Source organism: Ambystoma mexicanum, chromosome 5q (genome assembly GCF_040938575.1).
Source record: "Ambystoma mexicanum isolate Mex_15411 chromosome 5q, UKY_AmexF1_1, whole genome shotgun sequence".
Lineage (NCBI taxonomy): Eukaryota > Metazoa > Chordata > Amphibia > Caudata > Ambystomatidae > Ambystoma > Ambystoma mexicanum.
This window is the reverse complement of record NC_090933.1, coordinates 349,927,547-349,949,793: the sequence shown is the minus strand read 5'-3', so window position 1 is coordinate 349,949,793 and position 22,247 is coordinate 349,927,547. Positions and strand designations below refer to the sequence as shown.

Below are 22,247 nucleotides of genomic sequence, written 5' to 3'. Positions count from 1 at the left end.
AGTATCTAGAGTAAAGGATATAAGGTGGTGGTCGGTCCAGATTTGAGAGGATATGGAGAAGTTACAATTATGGTTGGCTACCCAGTCGAGAGTTCTCCCTTTAATGTGCGTAGGTCCGTTCACTCTATGTGTGAAGCCAAGTTCAGTCAGGATATTTGCTACAGAAGTGGCATGGTGGTCACTGATATCATCAAATCCTAGGTTAAAGTCTCCTAGCAATAAAGTTGGTAAGTTTTTTTTAGATTCTCTGAGATGATGGTGGAAATGTCTTCATTAAAGATGCTGATAGGGCCAGGTGGTCTATATAAGAGATGAAAGTTTAGAGTTTGGGAATTGGCGGTAGGAGGTTTGATAGATAGCGATTCACAGGATTTAAGATTGGGTGTGGATGTTATTCTCATGGAGAGGTTGGTTTTGGCGATGATAGCTATTCCTCAGCCGCGTGAATCTGGTCTGTCCGCTCTAAGGATGGTGTAGTTGTCGGGTACTGCTAGGGTCAGTGCAGGGCCTGCTGCTTCATGTAGCCAGGATTCAGTGATGGCAATGGAGTCTTAGTCATCTGCTAAGATGACCTCTGCTACTTCTGTTGCGTGGGCAACTAGGGACCTAGCATTTATTAGGGCACCTTTAAGGTCTGGTCCTGACTGAGGTAGTTGATGTGAGTTGAGGGGGGCATGTGAACTAGTAGTGGTCTTACTTCTTTTATAATGATTATTGGAGTTAGGTGGTGGGGTGGACTTTGTTAGGTGGTGTATTTTAGGGCGCATATGGTCTAGATTGATACCATATCTGATGAGGGGTTCAAATATTTAGGCAATCGTGCACGGAGTCGAAGGTTTCTCTGTGCTGTGTTGCAAGGGGTTTTTATAATAAGTGCCTCCATGGGTGTACCTGCATTGTCTAAGGGCAGTACAGAGGACATAGTGATATTGACAACAGCAGTGTTTTCTGTATTAGAGGACCGCGTCATAATAAGTAATACTAGTGTGTTAATTAATGTGCCCAAGTAGGCTCGTGTCGACAAGGTGAGGTACATAATGTGTTATGTAAATTAGGCAATGTGGTAGTAGAGCAGATCAGGCAATAGGGTACTGACAATACAATGGTATGATAGTCATGGAACCGTGGTATTGAGCATTAGGTAGCATGTGCAGTGGGCTAGAATGCACTTGCTGCAATAGGCACAGTGGGCTGCAATAGGCACAATCAGAATGGGCACAGTGGGCTGCAATGGGCACAATCAGAATGGGCACAGTGGGCTGCAATAGGCACAATCAGAATGGGCACAGTGGACTGCAATAGGCACAATGGGCTGCAATAGGCACAATAAAATGGGCACAGTGGGCTGCAATAGGCACAAACAAAAATGGGCAAAGTGGGCTGGTAATGTCAGGCATATTGGGCAGAGTAGATGAAGGCACAGTGGGGTCATACCGTGAGTGCATAGGTATCCTATACAAATATGGCCAACAGAGTCATCAGACTGCGAGGAGCGGGTGCATAAAGAGCCAATTACTTACAGTAGGTCCATGCTTGCGTGGGGGGCTTGCCCGAGTAGGCGTGGGTGATACTTTTGGATATTGATAGTTTGTGGCTGCAGAGTGGTAAGGATCATGGGCAACAGCGGCGAACAGGGAGAGTGGCCTTGTTATGGCCTGCTCTTCCGCCTGCCAGAGGATGTTTGGGGAATAAGAATTTGGCAGCGCGCGCAATGCTTAGCAATGCCAAGGACGCTGGGCCTCGTTTTCAGGCCACATAGCGCCCGACATATTGGATTTTAGTAATGCCGGCGCGTGTGGACCTGAATGCGGGCTGGTTTTCATGTGCAGTTGTGGGGGAGGCACACGGTGATCAGCTGGACCTGGGCTGCTGAGATGCGAGGGCTCCCGCCCTCCCACGCCGGCGGAGATGTGAGATGTGGGTATAGCTGGTGGATGGGTTAGAGTCCTCGCTTCTAGGTGTGCTAACAGGGGTGCCAACAGGGGCCTTATCTCTCGGGCCTTCTCAGAGGCGGGCCGGCGTCCACCTGCCGGCGGAAGTAGGTGCTTAAATAAACAGAACGTTGCTTAGCAATGCAACGCTAGGCTCCCCATTAAATCGGGTCGGCCATTTTAGATACAGGCAACAGGCATCGTGAAAGTTGGAGAACGTAGCAAAAGATCTGTGAGGACCCATCAATGTGAAGATGGGCCAAATTGTGGAAATGGCCCAAGTGACTTTCAGGTCGTTTGCCAAGAGTGCAGCCTCACCTCGAGGGCGGTGGAGCACCGTTGTGTGCTCAGACGAAATCAGCTGCTCCTGCAGCTCGTGGGGTGTGCGGCTGTGATGAAAGGGAAAGGGCTCCTGCCCTCTTCACTGATCCGGGTGCAATGGTACTTCAACTCCAATATTGAACATGAAACCATTGTACTAATAATTATAAGTTACTCACTGTAGAGACTAACGTAGTCCCCTTTCCTCCATACTGCAGGAGACGGAACCTTTTTCACCTAAAAAACCCCTTCCTCTTTAAATTTAGAGGTGCGCGGGGGTGCGGCTCAGAGAGCATGCGCTGCCCCGACTCTGCCACCACACCTCAGTCTCAATTGACGCGTCGACAATAGATTTAACATTGCCTAATGACAATAGTATTATAAGGGGGGGGGGAGGAGGATGGAGGGACGTATGGAGGAAAGGGACTAAGGACTAACAGTAAGTTGGTCACTACAGTGAGTAACTTATAATTACTCTTACATCCCGTCCCCTTTCCTCCATACTGCATGGGCGATTACAACTGAATGTAGCCCCAGGGTGGAGAGGAGAGCCTCCTTAAGCAAATAGGTTCCCGAGAACCGCCTGTCCGAAAGCCACATCAGACCTATAGCCGGCATCCAAACGGTAATGCGTGCAGAAAGCTGAGGGAGTGGCCAAGTGGCCTCCCTGCTTATGACTTGCCAAGGGACATGGCGCTGGAATGCGATGGCTGTTGCCTTGGCCCTGACTGTGTGGGCGTGCATGTTGGCCGGAAGCGGCTTGCGCTGGCCCTCATACGCTTCTTTGATGGCCGAGGCGATCCAGGAGGATATGGAGGCCTGATAGCCTGGTTTTGCGCCACAGAAAGTAAACGGGGCGCCCGATTTGCAGAAGCCCTTGGTCCTGTCCAAGTAGAATTTTAGGGCATGCCCGACATCCAGACGGTGCAGCACTCTCTGGGCTTCGTCCTTAGGATTGGCAAAGAACTCAGGAAGGACTATTTCCTCGTTCAAGTGGAAAGCAGAAAGCACCTTGGGCAGAAATACCGGGAGTATCCGCAGGACTTTGTCCCTGTGAAAGGTAGTATACGGTTCTGGAGGCGACCAGCGCCTGGATTTCGCTGACTCTACGAGCCGAGGTGAGGCCGACTAGCAAGGCCGTCTTGATGGTGACCAGCTTGATGTCCGCGGACGCCATTGGCTCAAACTGTTTGTGCGCCAGGGCCCCCAAGACAATGTTGAGGTCCCACACGGGGTGCGGCCTCTTGAGGGGTGGGCAGAGCCTTGCAAGCCCGTCAAATGCTTCTTGACGATAGGATTGGAGGAAGAGAATGTTGCCTGCTCCGAGTTCCTGTAAGCTCTATGGCTGCGAGGTATATACAGCAGGTATCCACCTGCACACCAGAGTGGGCGAGGTGCGCCAAGAAGGAGAGCACGTCGTCCAAGGTACATGCCAGGGGGTCGATTTCCTTTGAGTCTGACCAGTGGCAGAATCTGGTCCATTTACTTTTATACTGTGCCCTGGTAGCCTTGGTCCTTGCGCCTTGTATGATTTCCAGATTAGCCTGGGAGAGGCTGAGGTGCCACAGCATTACCTGCTCAGGTACCACGCTCTGAGGACTAGTTTCTGTGGTGCGGGGTGGATTACCCAGCCCCCCCCCTGCTGTGCCAGAAGATGTGCTTTGCCCATCGGGAGGTGAATCAGAGGCCTCTCCGAGAGGCTGAGCAGCTCAGAAAACCATGGCCTGGCTGGCCACCATGGAGCTATTAAAATTATGTTGAGATGGCGAGACTCCTTGATCTTGCAAATCACTCTGAATTAGCGGTGTGGGCAGAAGGGCATAAGCTTTCATGCTGTTCCACTGAAGCCGAAATGCATCGCCCAGGGAGCTGGGGTCCGGTCCCTGCCGGGAGGCGAACTGAGGGTACTTTTTGTTGTGCCAGGTGGCAAAGAGATCCACCTGGGGATGACCCCACCTGTTGAAGATCTCCTGAATAACAAGGTTGTTTAGCTGCCACTCGCAATTGTCCGCTCCCAACCTTTTGAGCCTGTCCACTTCCAGGTTGGATTCCCCCGGGAGGTGGACTGCCATGAGGTAGATGTTTTCCAGGGCCCACTCTCACATGCTGATTGCCAGTCTACACAGAGGATGGGAACTGGTGCCTCCCTGCTTGTTGATGTAGTACATGCTGGTCGAGTTGTCTGTCTGGAGGAGTACAACCTTGCCCTTGAGAAGTGGTAGGAATGCTCTGAGTGCTAGCCAGATGGCATTCAGCCCGAACCAAATGTGGTATTCCTGCTCCAGTCGGGTCCAGGTGCTGTGGACCGAGAGATCATCCAGAGTGGCTCCCCAGCCCTCAAGCGAGGGGTCTGTGGTGATGGTGGCCTCCGGGGTGGGGGCCCGAAAGCACTTGGACCACCAGGTTAGGTCCGGGTGGAGAGATGGAGGAACGTTGATCATCTCGGATTGGGTGCCCCGCTCCTGGTTCCATGAGACCGCGAAGTGCGGCTGAATCTTTTTATCCTCAATCTCGTGTGTGGGACGGCTAATAGGACCGCTGCCAAGAGACCCAGGAGATGCTGGTACCACGATGCCGAGGTCACCTCTTTGCTGAGGAAGTGGGTGGTGGCCCTCTTGATACCCGAGATCTTGTCCTCCAAGAGGAACACCTTCTTGAGATTGAGCGAGAAGCTCAGATCGTGCAGTGTGTTCATAAGGGCACGGGAATAGTGGTGAACAGCTTCCGAAGATGAGGCCCTGACGAGCCAGTCGTCGAGGTATGGGTAGATGTGGAGGCCCTTCTCTCTGAGGAGGGCAGCCACATATTAATGAGCCTGGTAAAGACCCTGGAGGCTGAATTGAGGCCATAAGGAAGGACCCTGTATTGAAAATGGTAGCCCATGTTCCTGAATCGCAGGAAAGAACGATGGGGCTGCCAAATCGGGGAGGTGTAGAAATGCGTCCTTCAGATCCAGGGAGCACATCAAGTCTCCCTTGCACAATGTCTCCGCTTTAAAGCTGGCGTAACCATCTTGAATTTCTGAAGGGGTAAGGAGAGGTTGAGGGTGCAAAGGTCCAGCACAACTCTCAGGCCAGCCTGGTTCTTCTTCTGAATGGCGAAAAATCCTGGTGTAAAAGCCCAAGCCTCGCTGGGAGGCTGGGACTTCCTCCATGGCCTGGATCTCTACGAGCGACTGGATCTCTGCCAAAAGAGTTGCTATCCCAACCTGAGGGAGGGGAGGAGGGAGGAGAGGCTGGGATAGGTAGGCAGCACCCCGTGGATACTACGGAGAGGATCCAATGGGCCGCGAAATTCTGGTGCCAGAAATGTGTATGGAGAGCAAGCCTGCACCCCACTGGAGACACGTGGACCCGAAAGGGCGTGTCATGCCTTCTTTCCCTCTGAGGCGGTCGCGGAGGAGGGGTACTGGAAAAAGCCCTTACTCCCCCTACCCCTTTCTGTTGCTTGCACCGGTTCTGAGACGGCAAGCGGTCCGGCTGCCTGGATCTCCATTCCTGGAAACTGCGGAACCCTCCATTCATACGCCCCTTGTCTGAGCGCTGCTGTGACTGGGTGTACGACTTGGGCGTGGTCTTTGTCAAGATGGATAAAGACTTGGCCGTTTGTGAGCCGTTTTTCTTCTTGTCCAACTCTTTGTCTGTGGTGGAGTGGAAGAGATCCCCCCCCCACCCCTCGAACGGTAGATCTAATATGCGTTCCTGGACGTCCAGGTTGAATTTCGTGGCCTGGATCCAGGCCGTCCTTCTCATGTCCCTTGCGATAGAGATGGCACGGCCACAGGTGTCAATATGGGGCCACAGTGGATTCCATGAGGTCATGCACCACCAGCTTGGCCTCTGCCAGCCCCGCCTTAAAACGTGATTGGCTATGCGTAGGGAGTTCCAGGAGGAAGTTCGCAATTTCCCACCATAACCTCTGGTTAGCGGCAGCCAGCATGGCATCGGCATTGGCTTGACGAAGGTGCAGTGAAGGGATGGAATAGTTGCTTTCCGTACGCCTCCAAGATCTTCTCCTCCTTGCCTAGTAGAGCCGCAGACGAGGAGGCTGAGGACGACTGAGGACGACTGAGGCCGACTGAGGCTTGGAGTATAGTGATGCTGCAGCTATCACTGAGGAGTGTGGCTGAGGATGGGCCGAGAGCAAGAGGTTTCCTCCTCCATCTGCGATGTACTTGGCGTCCAGGCGCCGATTGACCGGCTGGGGTGAGTGTGGCTTAAGCCAACCCTTCTTGGCCAGGGAGACTACATCGGTCTGCAGAGGAATCCCCGTTTTGGCAGAGGGGCGTCACATGGGGTCTTCAGCCAGAACCCCCTCTACCGGCTGCTCAACCTCAGGATGGGCTAGGCCCAGGTATTCCGCCAGTCCAGCAAGATGTTCGTGGAAGGCCCTGGCTGAGGATGGCGTGTCCGGATCCTCCTCATCTGTGTTATGCAGATCAGGAGGATCCTGCAGAGGTGGAGGAGTAGTTGGAGCCGGAGGCTGGGGCACAGGGACCGCAGCCAGGAGCTGAGGAGTCGGCTGGGGAGCCGGGACTAGCGGCTGCACCGGGGCAGGGGCGCCGACGCTTGGGGTGCCGCTAGCATAGTCGGGAGAACTTCCCTGATGGCGTCCTTGAGGATGACTCCCATCCAAGGTGACTTCATGAGCCCGAGGAACCTCTCGAAGAACCCCTCTTCACAGGTCTGAGGGGACATAGGGGGTACTGATGGGGTAGCCGGGGGCTGCTGGAGCCGCTGCATACCCTGCCTGTATGGACGCAGTGGGAAGCCACCCTGCGTATAATAATGATAGGCTGTCGGTCACGTACCTGGTTGAGGCCAGTCCCACCTCGACACTCGTTTTTCGCTGAACTCCTGGAATGACGTCAGACGGGTGCCTCTGTCTGGCGCAGCAGCAATCTTGTCGAGCTGCCTGCCACATGCCTATGACGTGTTGCTCGGCTCACTGTGCCCAGGTTCCTCCAGGACTCTTGCATGTGGATCACAGGGCCTACCCTGCTATTCGGGCCTAGGCCCAGGCCCAGTACGTGCGACACCCTCGACCCGAGGGTCGGTAGAGCTGCGTTTAGGTGCCTCCTCAGACATATTGCTAGTACTAGGGCATAGCCCCTCAGCCATATTGCCGGTACAAGGGCTGAGGCCCTCGGATGACGATCCAGTACAAAAACCTTCCGATCCCTCACCACTGTCACCGAGAGGATCCCTCGGCCGGATAGCTGTAGCAGCCTCAGTGCACATGCTGGTACAAGGACCTGAACGGTCCCTCCCACACGGGAGAGTCCTTGGGAAGGAGTCTCCTTTGCGGGGTGCGATGGAAAATAGCAGCCCTTGCTTGGGCCTGGCTTAGTGTTTCACGAAGTTCTTGAGGTCCTCTGGAGGAGACTTCTGGAAGAGCTCCCTCCACCTGGCTAGTCTGTTCTTCAGCGCTTTCTATGACAGCAAGCCACACGCTGAACAAGCTTGTCAACCGTGGTCTGGGCTAAGGCAATGTAGGCAAAGGGCGTGGGGGGGTCTGAAGTTGGGAAGAGCCCGTTGCAGGATGGACACCTGCTGAACCCTGTGGAAGTCGACATGCGCCGGGGGAGGAGCGTGTCGCCCGAGGACCGAGTACTTGAATGAAAAAAAGACAAAAGAACAAGCGAAGTATCCGCGTGTGGAATTACATGGCCGAAGCCAAACCCAGGAGGACTGGTGAATTCGGCCCGTTCCCGTCTGCGCAGAAAAGGGTACTGACGTGTGGCGCCGGAGGGCGGAGTCAGGGCAGTACATGCTCCCTGGGCCACACCCCCGCATGCCTCTAAATTTAAAGGGGAAGAAGTATTTTCTGGTGAAAAAGGTTCCGCCTCCCGTCCCTTGGAAGGGACGCCCATGCAGTATGGAGGAAAGGGGACGGGACGCAAGAGTAAATGTAAAACAAATATAAAGTAAACAGTAATTTCTTCTTAACATTGCAAGAAATGGTGTTTTGGTGTTATTGGTATTACCTGAGTCAGAATATATTTTCGCTGTGCCTCTTCCATGACAATCAGGCTGGCATTGATGTAATCATTTTCTACAGTCTGCAATTTAACACGGCTATGGTCAACTATGGAGGAAAAATAAATGCATTAAATATAGAAACCGAGGAACATCAACAGGATAAATTAGATGCAAATGTGCCATAAAACTTGTTACATAAAGCAGGGACAGTATACATTTTTAGAGCAAACGTGAACCAAGCACTGTTTTGGGATTTCCCAACAGTGCTCCTTTGAGCCAAGGTGCGCTCTAGGGTAACCTTGTGAGGGTAGAGGGTGGGGCAGGCACTATTGTACTATGAACAGGACACTGCTAAATAGAAGCCGAGTGCCTCCTACTTGCCAGTCGAAGTGGAGGGTCAAATCAGATTCAGAAAATGATTACCACCCAGAACTCTTAACCCAGTGAACTAATTAGGAGACTACTGGCTCACCACATCGCTTCACTGAAGAAGCCCACCAACCCCAAAGATGAGGGTTACTGTATCCCCATTTGGATAGGAGGAAGGATGACTTTTTTGATGGTCATTTCCACAACAAGCAAACATTTCTAGGAAGAACGTCTTTCCAGAAAATCTATGATGTGCCCTGCGAAAGGGGAATACTTGAGGCCAGGCAAGAGGGAATGAGCAGCATAGGTGTGGCAGCAGGTGACTTGATAGAGTAATGACAAATAATAAACAATTTACCACAACAATGCTGATTCCGTAGTTGCAAAACACACATGAACCAGAACTACAGATTAAGCATGTAATTGTGATTTCAAAGAAGTAAGGCGCATGCAAGAGATTTCAAATTTCAGTGGTCTCACTATTTCACATGACCAAAAGGAAGACCACATCAACATGTTGGAGCTCATGGAAATGCAGCCCGGACGACAGTGTGTCAACCCAGATATCTGAGTGACATGTGTTGGTAAAAGTACTTCTGCATTCAACTAGAAGCAACCCAGTTCTCTGTCAATGGCTAAAGGTTTGTTGGATCGCTAATGGATTGTGTTTATTTCTACACATTCACAGTGAACTAAAAAAAAAGAATTTAAAAAAAAGAATTTGTATTCTTTAATGTTTTAGGTATATCGTTATTGTCCCTCGACACCAGCCAACAACCCCGCCCCACCATATCCCTTTACCCTCTCTAAAAGCAGCACGTCTCGTCCTTGCAAGAACAGTAGCTTCATCTCCATCACCCTCCGACCCCCACCCTCTCCCACACCCATACCCATACTGCACTGAAACCCTTGAAAAGTATAAAACTAGCCTGCCCGCCCTCCATGACTGTCTACTCCTCACCACTTCTACCCAGCCTCCCAATCCCTCCCTCCCCATTACACTCCCCCCTGCCCTCGCCCTGCTTCCGCCCCCGCACTCTAGACTTCTCTCCCCGCACACCGGACTCCCACAATCCTTCGAGAATCACTCGAGACCCCCCAAAATCCCCTCCTCACCCACTGACCATCTGTCCACTCGCCCACCTCTCAACTCTACCCAAACCCTCACATATCCTCCTCCCCGCCTACTCTTCCCAGCCTCCACCGACTTGCCCCCACCCTTCATCCCCTCACCCGGAGCCCGCCGATACCCCACTGCCCCTCTCCCAACCCCAACTCACACCGCAACAACCTCCATGACCACACCCCACTCCGAAGTCAAGTGCATCCTTTTTAATGCCTGCTCTGTAACGATAAAAAATAGACATCTTCGACCTCCTCTCCTCTGACAAAACTGACCTAGTCTTTATCACTGAAACCTGGTTCTCCGACGACTTTGCCCCTGTTGCACATGAGGCATTCTCCCCTCCCTCCTCCCCCGGCTACTCCCTCATCCCGCTGAAGAGGAGGCAGCGTGGCAGTCCTCTTCAAATCTCACTCGTTGATTCTCAGACATGCATTCCATCATGCAAATCCCTTCTTGTTAAACTCTCACTACCTCCGACTTTCTCCCACAGCTTCCTAATCATCTACAGACCTCCTGTTTATGACAGAAGTTTCACAACCAACCTCTGTGACTCTGTAGCAACCATTCAAGTAAATCACCCCTCCCTGACTCTCCTAGGAGACTTCAATATCTGGTTAGACATTCCCACCAACCCCATGACCCATTCACTGGTCGACAGTCTTGAAGCGCTCAATCTCTCCCTTCATATGAACGGTCCAACCCACTCTAAAGGGCACACCCTAGATGCCATCTTCAGTTCCCATGTGATCCATCTAGCGCTGCTCCTCCCCCCCTTAACGCTCATCTGGTCCGACCACTTTGTCGCCGAATTCTCCATCCTCTCCCCTGCCCCTCCCCCTACCGCCAACCCTACCTCCCCCTTCACTGCAAACACTGGAACAAACTAAAGAAAATTCCTGACCTAGTCGAAGCCCTTCTTAGACCCCCTACAACACCTCCCCTGACAGATCCTTAACCATCGACGACTCCGACTCATGGCTCACTGATTCACTAATTCCTCTCACCCCCTCGCGCTCCTATTCCTCACGCAGCGGACCATTTCCCAAATGGTTTACTCTCGAACTGAGGAATGCCAAAAAACTAAAATCTCTGGAGAGCAAATGGCGAGCAGAAAAAACTAGTCTCAGCAGATCCACCTTCGCCTTGCACCATCGCAACTACAAAGCAGAAATCCGGAAAGCCAAAAAAGCCTACTGCAACAAATCGGATTCTCAACTGTGGAAACCCCAGCAAAGAACTCCACAGAATCATATATGAATGTCAAACCCACCTGGACCTCTTCCCAATCTGCCCAATCACAATCGCTCTGCGACTCTCTCCCTCCAATTCTACACCACCACTCTTGACAGGACAACTTCCCTTAACAACAACTGTCCCTCCTCTCCACTCCTCCCCCAACTACTGACCAATCCAAAACCCCCCACCACCCAAACCCCCACCTTACCCACCTTTGATTCCTTCATACCAATCTCCAGAGAAGAATTTCCTGACCTATCTGCTAGCAAACCATCTGGTTCTCCCCTAGAACCCTGCCCCCGCCTCAATCCTCAAAGAAATATTCTCATCCACCTGCGCAGGAGAACATGCAAGAATCATTCTAAATGACTCCCTCAGCTCTGGAATGTTTCCTGATGCCTTCAAAATTGCACATGTCAAGCCTCTTCTGAAGAAACCATCCCTTGGCCCCAAAAACTACAGACCCATCACGAACACCAGATTCCTTGCAAAACCCATCGACCAAACAGCATCCTCCCAACTAAACGCCTCTGTCAAATCCAACATCCTCCTCGACCCCGCCCCAATCAGGCTTCAGACCGCGACATGGAACCGAAACCAATCTGGTCTCAGTCTGGGATGATCTTAAGATCACTGCCGACACTGCAGGATGCGCTGCACTAATTCTCCCCGACCTGTCTGCAGCCTTCGACGCGATTAACCACTCAATCCTCCTTGACCGTCTCCACTCCATTGGAATCCGTGGAACCGCTCTTAAATGGATCGCCTCCTTCAACAGGAAACAAGTAACCCTCCTCTCCACTTTTTTCTCAGCTGCTCGCCAAGTCAATACTGTAGTACCGCAAGGCGCAACTCTATCTGCTCTCCTATTCAACCTCTATATGTCCACCCTTCCTGGAAGCATCCACCTGCACAATATATTGTGCTACAACTATGCCAACGATACCCAAATCATCCTTAAAATCCACAACTCACTCCAACTCCCAGCCCGACCTTGCAGCCTGCCTCCTAGATATAGACTGTTGGATGTCTATAAACCACCTCCTCTTAAACCCCAGTAAAACCGAAATCATGGTGTGCGGCAACACCGAGCTTGTACCTCATCCACTTCCTTGCCCCCCCCTCCATGTGCCAACCCCCCCTCACTCCCTCCGTCACTGTAAAACCTTGGGTGCACTATGGACTCTGGCCTAACCCTCTCCCAACAGGCCAACAACGTTTCTAAATGCTGTCACTAACATCTCAAAACTCTCGTGCATTTTTCCCTACCTCTCCTTTCCGAACAGACTTGCCGCTGTTATGTCTATTGCAATGTCGAGACTGAACTATGCCAACTCCCTATACCTAGCAGTCCTGGCATACCACCTTAATAAACGCCAAAGAAGGCAAAACACTGCTGCTAAATTGTTCCTTGCCCTGGGTCCAAGTGATCACACCTCGCCAGCTCTTAGAACCCTCCACTGGTTCCCAGTCAGACAAAGGGCCACTTTCAAGACCCTGTGCATCACTCACCATGCAGTGCACAAGATTGGCCCACTATGCCTGCAAGATGAGTTAAAACCTTACATTCCACCCTGCACGCTAAGATCAAGCTCTGCCCTCCTTTTAGTGATCCCACCCACTAACTCTGGCAGGATTGGAGGATCCTCTTTCTCAGCACTGGCCCTGACTCTGGGGAACTTGCTTCCAGCACACATCCGTCACGTCAAGACTATATGACATTCCACAAATTACCAAAAACATGGCTCTTTCCACAACACCAACAATTACCTCAAACATGCATCTGAACTCCCAACAACCCAATGACTAAATACACAATGGAACTCCCGACCTGGTCTTCAATGAATACAACCACTGATTGAGCTATAGACAACCGTGTATGAACAATCATCTTTAGATCCTACCCACAGGATGGAAGGGATGTGGAATGAATGAAAGGTATGCATATGCAATTGATGGAATTGATGGAATGGGTGGATGGATGAATGGAGTGGAAGGAATGGAGTGGATGAGAGATGGAATGGATGAGACAGATGGAGCAGATGAAATGGATGGAACAGATGGAATGAATGGACGCAGTGGAGTGGATGGATCGATCGATGGATGCGAGGGAGGGAAGGAGGGAGGGAGGGATTGGATGGGAGGGTTGGATGGATGGGAGGTTTGGATATGGAGTTAATTGAATATATGTTAATAGAGTTGATGGCTGGAATGGATGGAGTGTATGTATACAGAATTGATGGAGTGGGCATCGGATGGATGGAGCGAATGGATGGAATGAATCAAGAAATGGAAGAAACGGATTGATGCATCGATGGAAGGGATGGATGGACTGAATGAAGAAATGGGGGAAATGGATGGATGCACCGATGGATTGATGGATGATTGAACAGATAGAATGGATGGAATTACCCTACCCTCTTGCTCACGTGTACGCCCACCGTGCACGTGTCTGTGTACCCTGCTTTCTTGTTCCCCATGCGGATCTCTTATATCTCCACCTATCGCTGTAAACCCAGCCCCCTGTCACTGTGTCCGTGCGTCGCTGTGCTCCCTGCCATCTTGTTCCCGTGATGTCACTATGTATCCCAATATATTACCCAACCCTCTCGTCACCATGTATGCCCACTGTGCCCATGTGTCACTGTGTACTCGGCTTTGTCCCCCATGCTGTTTCAATATATGCGTATGCCCCCCGTCACTGTAAGCCCAGCCCACTGTCACTGTGTGTCCGTGTGTTAATGTGTTCCCTGCCATCCTGTTCACGTGCCTGGTCTCAAACGCTTTAAAGATTAACCATATCACATCACTACGCCTACTGTCTACTATACACCATCAGACAACAAAACACAGCTATACCCCCCTGATAAATTCGGCCTAGCTTTTCACATACAAACACTACCCAGGAACACCTCACCACCCTAATAAAACATAGCTATCCCATGACATTCCGGCCTAGTTGCTCACATTAGCGTCCTTCAGGCCTAACGCAGCCAAACCCAGTCTGGATGTCCAACCACCTGACTGTACACATCCAACTAATATCTTCAACACCACACCTCGAATTTGTATTTATTTCGTTTATATAGCGCTTTACACCAAAGCACTTTACATTATATGCAGATACCATCCGGCAATTACATCTGCTGCACACATAATGATGATAATGATGTGTTATTTTGTATAGCGCCTTAATACAAAGCACATAACTGGTGCACCCACCCACCCACCCTATGACACCATCTCTCTCTACTGACCTGAACTGCGGTTCCCGAGGACGTTCAACCTACCAGCGCTTTTAGGTCATACCAATTATATATAGAGCGCTATATAAATGCCAACATAACTTTTGCTACAGAAATATCAAATATTCATTGTGCAACCATCGAAACACCAGTGAAAATAAAAAATGGCCTTGTGTTGTGTTCTTCAAGTTATTAATGAAAGTATCCAGCCAAAAGACGCCAACAGCAGGCAAATGGTGAAAGTACCTGGGCATCGGATGGCAGTAACTGGCAAATGTCATCTATAAACAGGCCAAAATAGTGGGCTTTGCCAATACTTGTTTTCAAAAGAACTGCATTGCAAGAAACAGATTTGAGGTCCCATACAGCTTATGAAGAGGCTGAAGGCACGCCTGGTCAAGGTATTTTACAGCACCAGGGGCTCATTTACATTTAAGCTATTAACTCTGAGGGCTGTACAGAAAAACAATGACAAAACAAAGTTTAAAGTCGCTATGCAATAGAGTTAGTTCAAAGAGAAAAGGAAGGTGTTCTTTGTGCGGGTAGGGGTTGCTGGTGGTTAGTGGATGGGAATGGGCCATGGGGGTTCAATAAGTGGAAAAAAGCCAAACACCTACACACTGTGTGTTCCTCCTCACATGCAATTTCCCGCCTATCTGTACTCCTATGTCAACAGTTTGGGCTTATAAACGGTGCTACAGTAACACGGAATAGCCAAAACTAAAAATGGACACAAAAAGAGATGTATTGATTCTAAACATTCTTTTAAGTGTGGCATTTTAAGAGGGCAAAGGTATGGTCCAAAATTCTAAATCTTGATCAATTCAGCACACAAACCAATTGTGGCAAAAGATGTAGAACACCAGTCCATCGTCAATGTAAATGGCAGCTTGACTTGTGGGCGTTTGGTCACTTGCACTGAGGGTCACAGAAAGTGGGGGTGGGTTAAAGAGGAGATTACATCCTCCCTACACATGTGTGAGAGGAGGGGATGAGCAGGTGCCCCAGGCACGCAGGGGGCAGAGGGGGGCTAGAGGGGCAGCTGACATAGCAGGCCTCCCCTATGGCCACCCCCTCCGTGGACTCGCATCATCTCCGAGGGGGCGTGGTGCCCGTTCCCCCGTGGGTCTTGCCGGAAACGGCTGGTCCCTCAGGGGCACATAAATAGCCTGGGCTGAGAGAGCCAAGTCTCTAATCCAGGCCAGGCAGCAGCAGATGTGGTTATTCGAGGTCAAGTGAGTCACGGTCGAGATCGAGGGGTGCGATTACAAGCTGGATAGGTATGAGTGGAGTTGAGGTGATGGTGCGTCCAGCACCTACCTTTTTCAGGGCTTGTTGTAGCCCTCGCCATTTCCTTCACGTCGGCTCGGGTTGTCACGCAACAGTGTTTTTTGCAAAATACATGCAGTGGTTGCCGCTTTTGACCGGCTGCGGGGGGTTGCTTACCCTCACAGCCGCCGGCCGCATATATCTGCTACGAAAGGTATTCCTGGTGGGGGGGGGGTGAAGGAAAGCGTTGTCGCTTTGCCGCTTTTAAAGATGCCGTGCTAGGGAGAGGGTTGCAGCGGTTACTGCTGAGTATGTATCTGCAGACAAGCGTCTTTCCTTTCGACCATGGGTTTCAGGTCAGCGGTGTTGTGTTATATGGAGTTCCCATCTGGGGGACCCTGCCTTGCAAAAGCACGGTTACTGCGCCGCATTTCATCACCTTATATTCCTGTGCAAAATGTTCGTGCCTGCAAGGTTTGTCGTTAATTTTGGTTAAAGTGTTGGTCGGAGGTAAGGGGCGGTCACTGTACCCCAGTATAAGAAGATGTGTTATTCAGAAAATAAATTCTATGTTTATGGAAGAGCTTCAGGTGGCCAGATAGCGTAGTTGTCACTTGTAAACACGGGCACAAATTGGAACTGCGCTGGTTGGTAGCAACACAAGATTTTGGATACCGCTTTTATAAACATGCATCGTATAAATAGTAAGTCCCCGTGCAGAACACTGCAAGGTGCCCAAACGGCGGTTGAAGCTGGATGGGTACCGCTTGTGCCTGTAAAAGGGGAGTCTGCGTCGGGTACACTAGCCGCCGTAATAAGGACGCTTCCCTTTATATGTGGCGGTCCCCGAGTTAGGGATCGTCGGCAAACTAGTTATCTATTGCTAGGAGTGTTATTTCTGTGGGTGCAATGCGCACAGCAGAGGGGGCCACGCGGGAAATTAAATGTAATGGTTTTCTTGTATGAATGTTGAGGTTTATGGATTCAGCTGCCCGCGTCAGAGCCTGGATAACTCAGGCGGATAAGCATTTTGAATCTGGTGGCACAGGGATCCACTCCCTGTTCGGTTGTCACTTCTGTTCTTTATACACAAATGGTGGCAGTGTCGATGTTAAGTTGTGCTGGTCTCCGTTGCCTTTTTCCAGGATGGGTATACCTGAAACGCTTTGAAACACATTGTGCATAGGCGCTATATAAATGAACTATCATATATCATATATGCTCAAGTGCCGCTCTGTGTCGAGAGGGTAGCCGCAAATGGCAACTCCCTGAGTTTGCGCCGCCTGCGGGGTCGGGATGTGTTACTTTTTTGTTGTTGTGGGCGAATCCGATGAGGTACCAGTCTCCGATGTCAATCAGTTGGAATTTGCGCACAAAACTCAATCCCCTATTCCCGCACTGCACCGTAGTACTGAATAGAATGCACGTAGCAAGGATCTACTTTGGCGTATTGAGGGATGAATCTCTTAATATATGGGTTAAAACGCAGGAAGACGGCGGGATTGAACAAGATTATGCGTATTGGAAGCGTTGAGTTGGAAGGGGCTCTCAGGTCTGAATTTTCTATCAGGGGATGGGCATTCAGATGCCTCGGGTACGTATGTTTTGGAAAAAAGAAAATGCTTGGAAACGCAGGGCTTGTCATGGTTATTAAACGCATTGTGAGGGACGAGTATAACGACCGTGTGTCATCAGCTGGGAGGGGCTATGCTAGTAGTGTGGTCTTATCCAGCGCTCTGCTGGGCGAGAGTACACAACAGAATGTCTTCGGTTTGGAAAGGGAGTTAGGACGGGGGACTGAGTGAGATTCGAATTGAATGCCCGCGCTTAGTCGGGTTCAGCGGTATTTATCTCATTATAAAGGAATAATGGTAGTAACCACGTGGGGTCAGACTGGTGGTTATGCTGGTTGTGGAGGTTTACGTTTATAGAGCATGTTTCAATAACGGACTGTCCGTTTGCTCCCATATGATAAAGTAGGTTCAGGGTCAAAGATTGCTGGTAGAAAGAAAACGTTTTGCGCTTATTTTCGGTTTTTTTGGCGTTGTCCTCAGTTGCGGTGATAGAACAGCACTGTGGAGTACTATCCCACTTCTCGAGCATGCAAAAGGGCAGATTGAGTGCTATCATATTGCGAAAGTTGGCATGCATGCAAGGCCTGCTAGTGGAGTATTGATTAATCATTGGTGGGAATGCAAGTAGTTTTATATTTGAAGGAATATAAGGTAGCAACACAGGTTTTGCTGGAATTAAGTGAGGATAAGTAATGTAACATTGGCCACTGGGTATGGCAGCGGTTTCCTAAGGCTGAGGTGCTGCATAAACTAACACTGGCACTTGAATATAAGACTGTGTATACGTAAGCATATGAAGAGCTAGATTTGGAACTGAGGGAGGCGGGCAGACCGAGTACAATGAGACAAAATTGCGGGAGATAAGGGAGACTCACATTCATACCCCATTAGATAGTTTAGTTGGGTTGCCGATAGTACAGTAACCCCCTTCTGAGTTCCTAGTACCGGCGTAGCCAAGACAGGACTAAATGTGGGAGAGCCTGAGATGCATGGTGTGGAAGACAAGGGAGGACAGAGGTGGGACAGGAAACGGATGAGAGATGGGAGACCTTTAGATAGCAACCTGGAATGTCAGGGGGCTCAATAGCTATTTGAAGAGAAATAAGATGATGATGCATATAAAGAGGCAGAGGATAGATATCGCCCTATTGCAAGAAACGCATCTCACAAAAGAAAAATAGGTGTTCATGAAGAAATGGAAGGGGACCACCATAGGGGCAATGTATTCTGCATATGCCCGAGGGGTGATTATTTGGATAGCACCACATGTCCCCTTTCAGTTATTAGAGTCCACTGTGGAAGCAGATGGGAGAATGGTGTCAATACGGGGACTGATAGAAAACAGTTGTGCGTCATCAACTCATATGCTCAGAATCGAAATACTGCGGCCTATTTCAAGATCCTATATAATAAGATTAGCCCATACCTTGGATGAGCGGTGATATGGGGAGGTGACTTTAACTGTACGCTAGACCATGCGGTAGACAGATCAGACAGGAAGGTAGACAAACCCACCCCTGCAGCAAAAACCTTGAGAACCCTGTTGGGAAATTTTCACCTGGTAGATATATGGAGGCAACACCGCCCACATGAAAGACACTACTCTCATTACTCGGCCCCAACAAACTTATATACACGACTGGACTATATGTTTGCTACACCAGAGCTGATGGGGGAGCTAGTGCGGTCAGAATACAGAGCGAGGGTCCTCTCAGACCACTCGCCATTGTTCCCAACATGGCAATACTCGCCTCCTAGAGCTAGGATCCCAACCTGGCAGCTTAGAGCGAAGCATTGAAAGACAGTGTTTAGGGAAGACCTGAGAAAAGAAATTGGAGAATACTTCGAGAATAACACTGGAAGCAAAGAATTGGCCAGCACTTTATGGGAGGCTTTTAAAGTGGTGGTGAGGGGAGCAGCTATACACAAATCTAAAGGGTTACCAAGGAGGCATAACGCAGGAGCTGCAAAAGGCAGAGGCGAAACTGGAGGCAATTATGCAGAGAGGAGAGGACTCCCTTGAGGAGGAAGGAACCATAAGCCAATTGCAGCAATAGTGTGGGAGGCATTGGGAGAGATTATGCAACTTAAATTACAAGAAATACATAGAAAGACAGCACGCTGGCAGGGGCAAGCCAGGGAGGTTGCTAGCTTGGTTATATAAAAATGAGATGCCCAGATCAACTATCAGAGTAATAAAGGGGGAAAACAGACAGTTACTGGATAACCAAGAAGAAGTAAACAGGGAGTTCCTCGAGTTCAATCAACTGTATGGAAACGTTGAAGGGGGAGAATGGAGTGAGATGATAGAAACATTAGAGGACATTGGCTTACCCAAACTGAGCACTGAAGAGAGAACCTAGAGGCCCCAATCACATTAGAGGAACTAGAAGCAGTAACTAAGCTATTACCTACCAGTAAGGCCCAGAGAACGGATGGCCTCCCCAGTGAGTTCTACAAAACATAGGATGGAAGTGCTCCCCCAGCTACTGACAATGTTAAATTAAGCGTTAGAGATAGGGACACTACCAGAATCCCTTAGAGAGGCAACTATTATCCCACTCCTCAAACCCAACAAGCCAAGCACAGACTGCGGGTCGTACAGACCGCTATTCATGCTGTACCAGGACAGCAAGGTACTTACGGCGGTGTTGGCTAATAGACTGAGACAGGTTATTAGCAAACGTATACATCCCGACCAGACCGGATATGTTCCGCACAGGAGCATATCCGACAATCTCAGAAGACTCCACCGTAACATAGAGCAAACGGAGGGGGACTCGCAAGAAGTAGCAATTGTCTCATTAGATGCAGTGAAGGCCTTCGATTCTGTTAAATGGCCATGGTTGATGGCCGCCCTAAAAGAATATAGGATCGGGCCCAGGTACCTGAGGTGGGTGTAACTACTGTACAGTGCGCCACTGACCAGAGTCAAGACAGGAGCAATCATCTCAGAGAGATGGCAACTCAGTAGGGGCACCAGACAGGGCTGCCCTTGGTCCCAGATGCTGTTCATCCTCGTACTAGAACCCTTAGCGATTTATCTGAGGCAACAATATGAGGGGGTAGGAATCTACACAAAAGGATGGCCACACCTAATAACAATGTATGCCGACGATATGCTGTTATACTCGAGGTATCCGGAGGAGAATTTGCAATATATCCTAGAAGTGATGGAGCGATTTGCGTTGCTCTCTGGCATCACAGTTAACCCCAAGAAGTCATGTATATTCCCCGTGGGGAGATAAGGGATTCCGAGAGAAACTGTACCAGTATTACAAATACCATGGGAGCCTAGAACCTTTAGATACCTGAGGGCCGATATCTATCATACGGTGGAGGCCGAATACAAACATAACACAGAAAAAACAGTGGCGAACATAGAGAATAGCATGAAGTTCTGGGCTAAGCTCCCCCTGGCAATGGTAGGGAGGGTGGGTGGCATTGATGAAGATGGTAGTATTGCCGAGGTGGTTACATTTATTTGCGAATATACCATATGTGATTCCTAAGCGATTCTTTGCCAAACTCCAGAGCACAAGTAGAGGGTTCACATGGCACAATACCAGGAATAGAATAGCCCTGTGGAAACTGCAGAACATGTATGACAAAGGGGGCATACAATTGCCCAACTTTGAGATCTATTACCTGGCAAGCCAACTACAATATGTGGCTAGGTGGCTAACGGAAGATTCAACATCGGAGTCTTGACTACTGAGGTCTGAATGTGCTCCGTTCTTTTTGAAAGAATGGATATGGCTGCCAAAACCAGAGTTAAAAGGGTGCACACGGATGTTTGAACTGGGATGGAAGATGTGCGTAAGGCTTGCCAGGTCATAGAGAACCCGACCCAGTGTTTCCCGCAAATGCCACTAATGGCATTGACTCGAGAGAACGAGCAACTGCGGAAGGTGATTCGCTTGCATGGACAAACCAGTGAACATTGCAACACTGGGAGATGTATGGCAAGAGGGGAAGGTAATAGAATTTAACGTACTGGTAGAAGAAACGGAGCGACATTAGGGCAGTATATTACCTATACCAGATTGATACGGCGGGTGAAGGAGACATGGTCCGAACTAGTACTGGAAGACCAACCCGACATAGCCATAGAAACAATTTATGATATCTCAGAAGGGGGGCACAAGGTTTCTCGAATATACGAGCTGCTGATGTCCATGGTGGGAAAGGAGGCGATCCAACACTGGGACGGAACTGGGAAGAGGAAGTCGGGGAACCCATGAATGACGGGCTGTGGGCGAGGGCTCAGAGATACCACAAAAAAGTATCCAGGAATGCAACGCTGCAACAGATCCAGCTATAGGTTACTCACAGAGCGTATATGACCCCCCCCCCCCCCAAGAGGATCGCTCGATTCAAGAATGTAGGAATAAAAACATGTCCCAAATGTGGGGCAGTGAAGGCAGGGATGTTGAACAAGTTACTTTCTTACCTGGTAACGTTCTTTCGATGGGATGTTCCGACGACGTATTCCACATCTATGACAGGTAATCACCACAGCAGTGCTGCTTCGGAATTGTTTTTCGGCGTCTGCGTCCTGCGACGATGACACCCATACGCTGTCCATGAGGGCCTCCGTCGAGCCAACGTCACCGGATGTTATAAATAGGACGCACGACGCCCGTAGCCTCAGTTGTAGTTTTTTCCCCAAAACATGTGGCACCAATCTTCTGCCAGTATGACCACAGAAAGCCTTACGGAAACGTAAGCTGCAATGGCATAAGAAATTCTGTAGCGGGGCAGACTGGGAGGGTACGATGTGGAATCAGTCGTCGGAACATCCCATCGAAAGAACATTATCAGGTAAGAAAGTAACTTGTTCTTCGAAGGGATTGGTTCCTCCGACGTATTCCACATCTATGACAGACTCTCAAAGCAGTACCAACGTATGGAGGTGGGAAACAAATTTAGAATTTTAGAATGCTCAATTAAATTGCAGAATAGAGAACCGCCTTGCCAAAGGCCAGATCCTGCCCATGGATAGAATCTAGGGATTAGTGTCTTACAAAAGTACTGACCGAAGCCCATGTGGCTGCTTCACAAATGTGACGAATGGGAACACCCCTCTGCAGGGCTGTAGAGGCAGCCACATTCCTAGTACAATGGGCCCGTAAACCAACCAGTGGGTCCTTACCCACCAAGCGGTAACATTCAGAAATTGCCAAGATAATGGA

General features: G+C 49.9%; 1 protein-coding gene across 1 annotated transcript in view; it reads right to left on the bottom strand.

Moving 5' to 3' along the window:
* The window catches only part of PTPN2 (protein tyrosine phosphatase non-receptor type 2), a 1,450,306-nt gene that overhangs the window by 1,017,858 nt on the left and 410,201 nt on the right, over window positions 1–22,247 (bottom strand). Inside the window, exon 3 of the mRNA XM_069620828.1 lies at window positions 8,239–8,339. Coding sequence (XP_069476929.1) covers window positions 8,239–8,339 — 101 coding nt within the window. The remainder of the gene's footprint in view (window positions 1–8,238; window positions 8,340–22,247) is intronic.